Source organism: Ammospiza nelsoni, chromosome 1, assembly GCF_027579445.1.
Source record: "Ammospiza nelsoni isolate bAmmNel1 chromosome 1, bAmmNel1.pri, whole genome shotgun sequence".
In the NCBI taxonomy this organism is placed as follows: Eukaryota; Metazoa; Chordata; class Aves; order Passeriformes; family Passerellidae; genus Ammospiza; species Ammospiza nelsoni.
The window spans coordinates 6,011,903-6,024,716 of record NC_080633.1 but is presented as its reverse complement, the minus strand read 5'-3'; the positions used below and the strand labels follow the sequence as shown (position 1 = coordinate 6,024,716).

General features: G+C 41.8%; 1 protein-coding gene across 4 annotated transcripts in view; it reads right to left on the bottom strand.

The window, feature by feature from the left end:
• LOC132085279 (sodium channel protein type 5 subunit alpha-like) overlaps positions 1–12,814 on the bottom strand; it is a 178,663-nt gene that overhangs the window by 34,729 nt on the left and 131,120 nt on the right. For all 4 annotated transcript variants that reach the window (XM_059490655.1, XM_059490670.1, XM_059490677.1 and 1 more), the window contains 2 exons: positions 10,896–11,050; positions 6,837–7,010 (listed from right to left, as the gene is read on the bottom strand). In XM_059490655.1, coding sequence (XP_059346638.1) covers positions 6,837–7,010; positions 10,896–11,050 — 329 coding nt within the window. The remainder of the gene's footprint in view (positions 1–6,836; positions 7,011–10,895; positions 11,051–12,814) is intronic.

Below are 12,814 nucleotides of genomic sequence, written 5' to 3'. Positions count from 1 at the left end.
TGAACATCGCTGTGTATGGAATTTGGCAGCTCCACACCCAGTGATAGAAAGGGCCAAGCAAGCTGCATGCAAGAACTCCAGGATTTTATTAATTATTTTCGTTTTAAGCATAGTCTTCTAAAAAAGGACATTGAAAAGTGCTCCATCTTTAAATAACTTTGAGAAACAAAAATGTTTGGTAAATCTAGCTCAGCAAGATCTGAGTGGGGATGGGTTTTTTACAGCACTTTTGAAAGTTGAAAATCTGCTTCATTAATTGAAATTCTTCAGCATTTGCAGTAATTATTCATCTCCCGACCACTTTGCAAGATGGTGAACTAGGCTTTCAGTGGACTTTTCTCCTCACCTCTGTTTTCCAGCCCTTTTCCTGCAGTTGCAGCAAATTTTGTCCTGCTGTGCCTTGTCTGAAACTCAGCTTGTGCTTCCTCTTGGCAAAGCTTGGGTTCTCCCCTTTTAGCATCCATGTGGTAACCAACATGAGGTGCAAACCAAGATAAGACCAGACATTTGGATGTTTTAGCATGTGCTGTGTTGAGATAAACTGTGGGGTGGCAGCAGGAAGATTTACAGCCTCGACTGACCTGCTAACACATATTAAAACAACCTTTCTTCATGCAGATTTTTTTCTTTTCGCTTATCCTCAATTGGCGAATATGTACTAAAAGAGCATTTTTTTCTCTTTCCTTCTTTCTTTCTTTTTCTCTTTTATTTTTCTCTTCAAAACCAGCTCCCTGGCTTCTGGAAGGGTATCTCACTCCTATTGGCTGTCTGGGAGGTTTATGCCATCAGAGAGGCTCGGAGGAATGTGCACTGAGACAACTTCAAAAATCCCACATGAGCATTTGCTGTGAGGAACTGGGGAAAAATGAGTCAAAAACTGAACTCTGAAGTTACAATACCCTGCTGTACCCATGGACTTTTGACAGCTCACAGAGAACACTAATAAGTTCTCTCTTAAGATGCTGCTCCAAGTGACAAGACATATTATCTTTAATTTGCCTTGGCTGTACTTTTGTCATTCTGCTCCTCTGTGCTTTTCTGAACAGAAACTAGACAAAATTCACATGCTCTCAGGGTAATGTCCCAAGAATACAAATTGGATTTCAGTGCTGTTTGGGAACGACTCATTACAGCAGATTGTGTAATTACTGGTACAGCAAACAGAAATCACCTTGTTAATCAACAGGGAATACAGATGGAAAAAAACAATTAAAGTAATCATAAGCCATCAATATTTACTTCACACAGCAAGTTTTTAATTGTCACTTAAAGACAATCCAACACAAGGGCATAATTTAATTCAATTCAATTTTAACTAGGGAGAGAAAGACTGTTTCAAAATGTTCATCTCAGATTCAAGGATTGTTAGCTGCTTTTTAACTTGTCTGACAGTGAAGTATTTAAACAGAAATCTTAGAGCAAGTGCTTTCCAGGAACTATCTTGGAAAACATAATATCTTTGTTTTTTCAAGTGTTGAGGGAAAATGATGGTGCATTTAATGCCTGAACACCCATGAGCAGATCTCAAACAAGCAAACAGGAAATTTGGCAGCAAACAGGAAATTTGGAAAGCTGCTCAGTGGGGATTACAAATCTCCAGTTACCAACTGAGCAGCTCCAGGCAAACACCAGAAACATGCTGTGTTAGAAACACTCACAAAAGTTACTGAGGAGAGTGAAAAATACATATAATTTCATTTCCATAAAAACATCTCTAAAATCCTGCCTAGTGGATTTTTTGAGATGCCTGGCCTTCAAATCCATTGCTGAGCCATACTTGAGCTATTTTGCAGACAGATCTACTACCCAAAACTCTTGTGAGCCCCTCCCTCCAAGGCAGAGGAGATGGAAAAGGGATGGAAAGAGCAATTTTCATCCCTGGTTAAGAGAAACTAGTGGGGCATCAGGGCACAAACTGAGAATTAGAGATGCTCTCCCCTCCCTGCTGCGGGACAGTGCAAGGATCACCCATTGCTGGAGATGGTTGGAGGGGAAAGAGGGTGCCAGCATCCCTAACAAAGAAATTGTTTAAGAAAATAGCTTTTTCTGCATGAGAAGACTTGAAAGACAGGATAATCTTAGAAAGAATTGGTGGAGAAACCCTCATCTCTGAAATCAGAGCGGGACGATCCAGCTGGGTTTTTGGAAACTTGGATTGAGACCAATTTGGTCAATTAAACTGAACACAAAAGCTGCAGTGGAGATGATGGATTTGTGATAATGGACTTTTGTGGGGCGATGACATTAGTGCAGGTTTAAGAGGATTTCCCTGTGAATGCCACAGGCAATGAAACTTGGCTGTGACATTTTTTCCTGAGCGTTCTCACTAATGAGATGGGAGTTCACACGTCTGTCCCATGAGCTTTCTGTGACAGCTTCTGTGGGGTTCCAGCCTCTCACCTCTGCCTTCAGTGCACGAGCAGCGAGTGAAGAAGCTGTTGACTGCAACACCTCCTGACTCTGAATGATGCTAAGCCCACACTGATGTCTTTCCCAAACTGACCATGCAATGGAATAATCCACCCGCTGTCAGCAGAGACTGGGACAGAGCTCAGAATTAATTGGCTGGAGCTCAAGCCAGATAAGCTCAAGATAATATTTATAGGTCAGAGGAAACAATTGAAAGGAACATCAAGCATGACACCAGCCTGCACAGCTGGTGGAATCTCTCTGCTCCTTGTTTCAAAGCCCAGCTCTGTCTGCTTGGCTTGGTGTGGAGCAGTTCCCACAAACACTTTGGGTGCCACTTGTCTCCAGCCCTGGCCAAGTTCAGGCTCCTCACTTAATCTGCTTTGTTCAAAGAGGTTTTGATTGCATGGATGCTTGGAAAATATCTGTTCTTTGTGGAAATACTCACCCATGCATCGTAGGAAAGAGGATTGTGCATAAATGCCATTCCTGATGGTGATGTTGATGTCTGTCTGCACTTGTATCTGTCTGCACAGATAGTTCACAATCTGCCTCTCCCTCATGTGGAAAGAGCTGTGGATTGAGGGCTCACCACTGCAGTTCATGAACACAGAGAGCAGATATTTGTAGTGTAGAAGGGTGCTACTTTTAGCAGTACAGTTCTTTTTCACAGGGTAACTTGTATGGATGTGCATTGACGTTTGTTCAGTATGCCCAACTTGCAGCAGACATCTAAAGCATCTTCCCCAGGTGCCCTGAGCTGAAATGAGCCTGCATTTTGTGGTTTGATTAACCCTTTCTCTTTCCTCCCAGAGAAATCTGTAGCAGGGCTGTTGATAGGACATTATTGTATTGCAATGTATGTGAAAGCACTCTCTGCTACCCTAGCACTCTTCTTCGAGATGCTGAGAAGCCCATTACCAGAGATCATCCTTTAGGGATTCTACATCCAGCAAAAATAGCTCAGTTTGTGGATTACTCTGTATTTTGAAGTTTAGGCATTGCAAAACAGAATTTTCTTTAGTAATCCACAACAGTCACATGGAGACTCTGCTGCTCCACTGGCCCAAATCAGTGTCAAAGGTCTTTCACAAGACAGGATATATATAAAAAAAAAAAAAATCAGCAGCAATGTGCTTATAACCCCTCTGGGTTCAAATCCCATTTAGAAATAGTGAATATATGCAAATTTTGAGCCAGTTTTATGAATTATTCAAAGCAGAAAATAGATTCAGAGTTGCATTTGTACAATGAGAAAACGCAGATGAGAGATGGTTTCACATGTCCAATCAAAAATCGACCACTGCAGCTTGAATTTTGAATACTGATACCAAACCACTAATGAATAATTTGCAGATCAGGAATTTTTAAGTGAATAATTTTAAACAAATAAATTTGAGAAAATCAGACAAGTGGTTCATCTGCTTCTTTTGGAGCAGCTAATTCACCCATTCACTGCCTTCTGCAGCTCAGTTGCAGTGATTTGGTTCTCAAAGCACCAAAAAGAAAATGTAAATTGAAATAAAAAGTGTGCTGGAAAAATTATAGGATATTACTGTGCCAATTCAGAGTGGCAGGGTTAGCAATAGGGTAGGAGAAAAGCATCTGTTAAACCTGCTAAAAATATAGCACCAGGTTCTCATAATCTGCACTGGGAAAGCAGTTTTAAGAAAAGAATAGTGCAGGGGGAAAGATTTATTCACTGAGAACCCTAAAGAGCAAGTGATGGCCTAGAGTCAATCAAGAACCAAAACAACTCAAGGGTGGAACAACTTTTTGGTGGGACTGGGAGCTTGCAAAATGAACATTTAAATGTGGGTGGAACATTTAAATGTAGGTTGAGATAATAAAACATTCTGGGTCACTAAGAAGGCTCTGGGGTTTATTTTCTGGGGACAAGGGGAGTCCCAGGGCTGGTGTCCCCCCTGTTTTATGCCACAGGATGTGTGAGAGGGGATGGTGAAGCCCCTTTCCCAGGCCAGCTGTGGCTGCTTCTCCAATTTGTCTTTATAAACTCCACCATTAAAAGGCAAACATGCACCTAATTTACACTTGGACTTTGTGTTCTTGTGTGGCTCCTGTTCCAAGGGGGTTTGCACATGGTGGACAGAATTTAGCTTAGTTTGTGGTTTACTTTCTTGGGCGTTAATGAGATGTTATTCTACAGCTGTGTAACTAATTTCAAACTCCAACAGATTTCCAAATTGCCTCAGTGAATTGATCCTGCACAGGTTTGATCCCATCGAGAAAACCTCTACTTATGGTTGTGCCAATACTCATCCCTCATCCATTCCTTCCAGTCTTCAGAAGCTCACTGAACAAAAAATTCCTGGAAGCCCATCCAGTACTTTAGGGGAGTCCTATTAGTCCCATTTTGGAGATGGAGGAACAAGAAAAGAAAAGCTATGTCACCTAAATCACAGTAAGAACAGTTTTCAGAGCTGGGCTATAACTTAGGAACAGGTAGATTCCAATTTTGTGGTTAAATAATTAAACCAGGCCTTCCTCTCCTGCTGGAGCTAATCTGAGAAAAATGAGTGCATTCCCTTTAAAAGGTTTCTAAGCATATATGCAAAGAAGAATTTATGGCCTACAATTTATGTAAAGAATTTCCTTTTCATAAATCAATTTATTAAAGCTCTGGAGAAGCTTCCAAAGGCTCTGATCCAGCAGTGCACTTAAACATGACCATAACTTCAAACAAGCAAATTGTCCCATTGAAGTGCTCTCCTGGGCTGGGGCCAAAGAAAGTGCAGCTCTTCCCTGGAGTCAAGGTTCAGATGTAAAACGGGGAAAAATAATTTCTCTGAAGTTTAATAAATTACATAATCGTGGCAAAGCTCTGCCAGCCTCCCACATTAATACCTGAAGCTGACAAGAAGGGGCCTCAGGGAGATTGTTGCCTCCTCATTGATACGCTGGGATGAAATGTTAGACTTCATCTGGAGGATGTGGTGCTGCTGACTTTTCCCATATTTGGCAAATCCCACATCAATTCAAAGTGAATCTTTGGAGGAGCCAAATCTGGTACTAGCAACACTCCTGGGGCATGAGCTTCCTTTTGTTCAGACCTCTGAGGGTTATCCTTAAATCAGTAGAAGTAAGCGTGGCGGTATTTCACGGATTTGGAGTATTTAGCGACGTTTTGTAGTAGTGAAGACGCTTTGCCAAGAGGACTTTTCACACCTTCTCCTGGACTCCTGCACTGGTAAATATTTGGGAGCCAGAACTGGACATGCTGTTACACACGGCTGGCAGCCTGGCCAGGAGCTCGGCCAAGGACAGCTCCTCTAATCTGCTCAAAACTGCAGATTGTGCCCAGGTCATGTGCACAGCAGGCTGAGGTAGCTGGACCCTGTGCTAGCTGGGAGCATGGAATGTGGGAATCCTTAAATGTCATTTAATTTGGGGAATCCTTAAACATCATTTAATGTGGCAAAAAATGGTGCAATTAATCCTTAAAAGTAAGCTCATCTCTCTACAGCAAAAAAAAGAACCTTTAAGCGAGTAATAAACAGGCCATATTAAAGCTATGAAACTCAAGGTAGTTAATAAACTACATGGTTATGGAAGTTCTTTTTAGTTGTATGAAGAGGGGGAATGCTTAAAATCAGAGGGTTTTGAGAAAGCTGCAAAAGGCAGGACTCATAAACAGCATAACTGCAATTAGAGCTATATATATATATGAGAAGTAGAAAGTAAGGACAAATAGAACTGTGTATTAACACTTGTCTAGAATAACTCCTTAAACTACAGAAAAGTTTATCTAGTAAGATATTAGGAAGTTTTAAGCTTAATAATGGAGCTCTGTGCATTGTGTTTTAAGGCTTACAAGCAGGTACTGTATTCGAAATAAGCAAGCATTTTTTTAACTGAAGGTACATGTGCGTATAGCGAACTAGAACTATATAGAACTACTGTCAATACACTTTTGGTTTGTTTGATTAGTCAAAAAACTTTTAAGTGAGTTGTAACATTTCGTTCTTTGTCTGCTGCCTGGGATATGAGCTGATGGCATCTTCCCACTGTCATCACCATGTAAAATCAGACTGATGCTGGAAAATAAACAGCATCTCCTCAGCAGTCCCATCCTGTTCATGATTTGTACATAAACCCATGGCCAGCAATAGAATCAGATATTAAATGCTGAAGGAAAGGGAGAATTCCTGGGGATGGGAAGGGGATGGATGTGCCTCAGATTAGCAGGGTGACACATCCACGTCACTGCTGACAGCGTTCCTGTTTGCTTTGGGTCCTGGGGATGCTCAGTTACACATCCAAACCTCCTTTGAGCTCTGCCTAGGGTTGATGCCCAGAATCAGAGTGACAGCTGTCATTTCACAGATGCAAAGCTGCCAAACTTAACAACCCTTTCCCACCCACTGCAAAACCCAACATGAGAAACGTAGTTCCAAAATGATACTCACATCCACAATGAGGAAGTCCAGCCAGCACCAGGCATTGGTGAAATACTTCTTGAAGCCATAAGCCACCCACTTCAGGAGCATCTCCAGGACAAAGATGTAAGTGAATACTTTGTCAGCATATTCCAGCATGGTTTTTATGTTTTTTCGATCTTCAAGGTAAATATCTTCAAAGGCCTGGAAGAACAAAGGATTGGTTAATAACTGCTCCTGAGCCCTGTTGGAAAGCATGGGTGTTGCACTGCAGGTCTGTATTTGATAAATTATCACGTACAGTCTGTGATTTCTGATGTATTTTAACATTACAATTAAAAAGAGTGGCACAAACAGAACTGGCCCTGACCTGAGAGATCTGTTCAGCTTTCCCCTACAATGGACACAGGCTTGGCTATCTCTCTCCAGGCTCTCCTGGCTGGACATCCTTTGAGTGGAGGAAAAGCTTCTGCACCCTGAATTTGGAATGTGAACCCATGAGCAGAGTGCCACCCCAAAATGCCCAGATTTATCCCGCCTCACCTCCTGTTGGCTGTGCCAATGCTGCCCAGGCACCTCAGATGTCCCAGGGCACAGGATGTCTATATTTAGGAGGCAGAATATGACCCCTGCATTTAGCCAAATAGATCTTATTGCTAATGATGACAAATTGGGTTATTAACCTGCCTGTGTTATGGAGTACTGGAGTTCCCTGGCTTCTGTTCAGCCATCACATTTCAGGTGGCTACAGCTCTCTGCTTCAAGAAATGCTCATTATTATTCACTTAGCAGAACAATAATGTTTTAAAGGTCAAGGTATCTATCTCCCCATCTCATCTGTCTCTCCAACTAATCTCATGCAGAGCATTATGAAAAGAGTTTCAGTGTCTGTATCAAATACGAGCAACCGAATAACCCCTTTAAAATATTTAAGATCTAAACCAATATGCCCCCCAAAAGAAAGAAAATAAAGATGTCTCACAATTTAGCCTTCACTTTACAACATAAATCAAATAAAAGGCAGGATCCTGGTGTCAGGTTTGCCAATATGCAGCCTGTTTTGGGGCTTCTAAGTCAAATTATGCTCTGCTTCCCCAGCTACTTTTGCTGTTACACAAGCTGCTCCCCAGTCCCTGTAACCTGGATAACCCAAGCTGTGACATATTGCTCTCATCCCATCGTGTGACCCAGAGCACTTGGCAGCAAGAAACATAATTTGAGAGGGTCTGTGCTAATCGCCTGAATTATCTGCATTTACATATTTCCAGATCTGTAGCTACTTTCTGAGAAGCTTCAAAAAGTTAGCAAACACCCAGTGCCTGGAGATACAAGAAGTGTGGTACTTGTCACTCAGGCAGTCACACTGCTCTTTTGCCTGCCAGGGAACAGTAATTAAACTGACAAGAAAGCTTTGGCAGCCCGTGCCAAAGCTTGTCCATTTGTCCCCACACTTTGGGGTGACGTTTTCGCTGCAACCCTGTCTCCTATCTTGCCTTCAAAAATGATATTTCAAGGGTGTGAAAGAGCTGTTGGAGAAAGCCTGAAAACAATGCACAGATTGGAGTTTATCACTTCTCGTAAGGGCTCACTCACTTTGTCAGATGACTTGCTGTACTTTGCAATTACTGCAAAAATAACAGCAAACCATTTGAAGTGATTTCCTCCTCTCCCTCCTTTGCTCTCCCTACTTTCTACTAACTTGTCCAAAAGTACATTGTGTTTTGTCTACTAAAAGCACACTGTCAGTCAGGAAGCAGCTTATTAAGGGATGAAAAATGTGCTACCTGGACACTTCTGTACTTCTGGACAAGCTATGGATATTACCCAAATGACAAAATTCTGGTGCTTTGCATTTTTTCACGTTGACAGTGGATGAAACCTCTGCCATATAAAATATCAAGAAGGGTTTTTATTTTTTTTTCTGTGTTGCTTTGTGTGTTAAAAAGGATTTAAGCAGGATACCTGCAGTGTTATCCAAAATTACTATTAAAAAGTAGGCTTCCAGTTTGGGTGCTTATGGCTTAAAATCTTAAGAAAGGTTTTTGGATCTTCTGCAGTAAGCTGAAGATATTTTTTGATGGTTTAACCATACACACACACATATATATATATATATTGGCTTAAAGGTATATATAGCTCTTCTCTCTTAAGAAATTAGGGTGTCCCAGAGATGCAGCCAGATGAGCTCAGTTTTTGGAAGAGAGCAACCCAGAACACGAGGAAAAAAATTTTGTGTGTTGCCTCCAAAATCTCCAGTCCAAATACTGAAGCATGGTGCTGATATGTGAGAAAATGCAGGATAATTTGCCCTTATACAGAACTGCATTGGCTAAATTGAAAGCTGCAAAAACTAAATGAATGCATGCAATTTAAATTAAATGAGCTTTATATTGCAGTCTTCAGTTATCTAAGGCACTTTTAATTACATATGTAAGGAAGTGTATTCATCTAAAGCATATTATAGCAAGCGACATTCCCCCTCTAAAATGTATTCAAAAATTAACATTCTGATGCTCAAGCTGGTGCAAAAACTGTCAGAGTTCATTCATTTCAGCAAAGCTGTGACAATTTTCAGAAGCCTACTATTTACCCAAGTTTTTGAGCCTCTTATTTTTCATAATAAAATAAAACCCCCGGGGTGACATTTCAGCCCATCTCTGGTGGACCAGGAGAACAGTAAATCCATTTCTTTCCTATTTTGCATCAACATTTATGTATTTCCACCTTTACCTCTCCCTTCAGAGACTTTCTTTGAGCTACATAAACTCAACACTTCTGTGTTTTTTCCTCTTTTTTTAGGCCACTGATAATTCGTGTTGCTCTTCTCTGGAGTTTCTTCAATTAGCCCATGTCTTTCCCAAAGTGCAGCGCCCAGAGCTGAAGCCAGTGCTCCAGCTGAGGCCTTCTTGATGCCAACTGGAGTGGAAGAACAGCATCATTTATACAGCCCAGTGGGGTGGTGGGCTTTTGTGCAGGGCTGTGATGGAGTTTATTCTGGTTTTTTCCTTCTCCCTCTCCAGTTCTTTTTAGTAAATCTGCTTCGTTACAGCCATGCTTCATCACACCTTCCTATTGTGGTTATCCCTGGTGAGGGGAAGAAGGCACCTTTCTAAGATGATGTTTGCCTTACTGCTAAAGGCAGATTCACCCACTTTGCTGGAGTCAATCCTGACCTCTGGAAATGCATGGATAACCTGTCCAAACCTGGCACTGCCTGCAAATTTAATAAATGTGTGTCTTACACCATCACAAAGATGACTGGTGACCACCAGACTAAAGCCTGGAGAACTCTTGATAGAAATCTCTGCTCTAGGTCAGGATAAAAACCTGGGAGAAGCCCCACCAATTCCAGGGACATTTCTGACATGCAAAAGAGAAATATAAATATATCCCTGTGAAGAGCCCAGGGCTGAAAATGCACAGAGGATAATTCCAGAATGCAGTGGGATCTCAGGAGGAGAGGATTCCCTATCAGAGTCCTGGGCAATGACCAACCAGCGTCCATAAACACATTCACCTGGCAAAAACAGGACCTGTGCAGGGAAGGTACTGAGCATTAACCTAAGGTGCATTCAAAACACCATTCAAAAATACAGTAACCCCCTAGCTCTGATAGGTAGCACTGATTCACTGCCCTCTGTGTCTTTTATGATTTTAATTTGCTGGTTACAGAATGTGCTAAAAAAGACAAAAAAATAAAAAAAAGAGAAGGAAAGGAAAGGAACAGAAAAAACAAAGCCACCCCTGGAGCAAAATGCAAGCCTCCAGATGGGAACTCTCATGGAGAAGCAGCTATGGGATGTTGAAGCAGCAGTGCTGGCAAACTTCCTCACACAGGCTTCCTCAAGGATTTTCTTTTCAAAACATGTGCAAGTCAGAATTTTATGTCACAGCAGAAGAAAATTCCCCACCATATGGTGATGGCAGGTGAAATCAGAAAAGCTGACAACCTGTTTTAGCCCCAGACTAAATGCTTTGCTTTGAGAAAATGACCATTAAGGGTTCATAAAATCTTAGAGACAGCTAAACTGGAGAACACTGGAGACCCATGTCCACTTCTAAATAGTTAGGAAATGCTGTCACATTTACCAGGGCTCCACTGCTCAGCAGGATCATGAAGATGATGAATGTTTCAAACCAGTTGTGCTCCACGATTCTGTAGCAGGTCTTTCGCAGCCTCCACCAAATTTTGCCTGGAAATTTTGTGATGTCCACTGAACAGCATGGGAAGAATCGCACACAGACTGTAAGAAATAAAACAAAGCCAAAGGAATTGTTAAAAAAAAGACTATTTAATTCTTAAAGCTGCAAGAAGAAGCTGCTAAGGAAAATTTCTTTTAGCAATAGACTGCTGCACAGTTGTCTTTCCTTCTTCTTGCTTCTCACAAAACCTCTCTGCTCTGCCTTCCATTCCCCTCTCTCACTCCTCTATTAAAAAACATTCAAAATCACTTAAAATGCATCCCAGGGAGTTCTCCCAATGATTTTTATGATATGGAATATATTGGCCACGAGTCACCAGTGCCCTAGGTCATTCAAAAAGTGCTAACTGAGCTCAGGCAGCACTTTTGATCAGGACTAATAACTCTGGGAGGTTATTAGTGATAGCTTCCACATCCTTTTGAATGGAGGAAGGTTATTTTCTTGCTAGTACAATACCACTGGAATTACTGATTAAAAGTGGCAATCTGATGAAAGAGAGATGATGAGAGGAGGTGCTACAGTGCAGATGGGACCAATGTGCTGAAGAGAATCAGGCAGCAAAAGCAGGAGCAGATTTTGATCTCTTGGACTCTCATTAGCTTAAATAAGGCATTAGAACAATCTTGGAATTATACTGAGGCAGTTAAATCCCCTTTGATGTCACAGAAATTTAGATATCTGCTCCATAGCAGGATCCCCAGTGATGCACTTTCTGACCTCAGTGACAAATAGTGTGTGATAGTGAAGTGCTGTGCTGGTAATGGGGCCCACATAAGGATTCCTGATAGGCAAGACCATGGCCATTTTTAGTTTCCTTAGCAACACTCATTTGTTCTAGCAAAAAGATATTGTCATTGGTAACGGACAGATCCATCTCTCCCACTTCAAAAACACCAATGTGCATTTCCTTGTGCTGGGCAAGAACTTAAAATGGTGTGAAAGGACCCTGGGAGCCAGGAATTGTCCTGGCCAGTCAGTCTTACATCAGATAATCTGACTCAAATGTCACATTTGCTGATGAGAATGACCCTCAAAAACTATTTTATTTTCAAAAAGCAAGCTTATTACCTTACATTTATTCCATGTGTTGTATAGAAGAGACTTAACTATGCAGGTTTATTAGCCTGATCATGAGAAAAAAAGCCAGAGGCCAGCTGCTTCTATAGCTGGATTGTGGCCAAAGTCACCAAGATGTCTTGAAACACACAGCCAGTGGCGAGAAGTGACAAGGGAGGATGGATGTCACAGTGATGCAATGCAGTTTTTGTGAGTAGAATATTTAGGGGAGGCGGCTTGGGGAGGAAAGAGGGCGAGTGCCAAGGTTACAGGGAGAGCAGAGGCTGCTAGTTCAGGGTGGCCCAGCTGAGGCACCTGAGCCGCTGTGATATGGGAGGAGATCAAGTGCAGCTCCGGGGATGCTGGGATTCCCAGGCAGCTGGAAATGGGGATGTGCTGGCACTGGGCTCTGCCAGGAGAAAGAGAGCTGCTAAGTCTGCTCTGGTGCTCCTGACATTTTCTGTGAGTTTTTATTGCCCCAGACCCCTCCTATGCAGCAGCAGAACTGTAGGATCCCTCACAGAGGAACTACCCCCAGAACTTTTCCCCTCACATTTCTGAGATTTTGGTTAAGCGTGGGCTCTTGGCTGTGCTAGGTTTTGGTGTGGGACTAAAAGGACCGTAAACCATTTTAAGGTTATAATGGTTAACCTTATTATAAGGACAATAAACCATTAATTATTATTAAATAATTACATTATTTATGTAAAGGTAATCATAGCACATAAGTACTTGTTCTCTAAATGCCT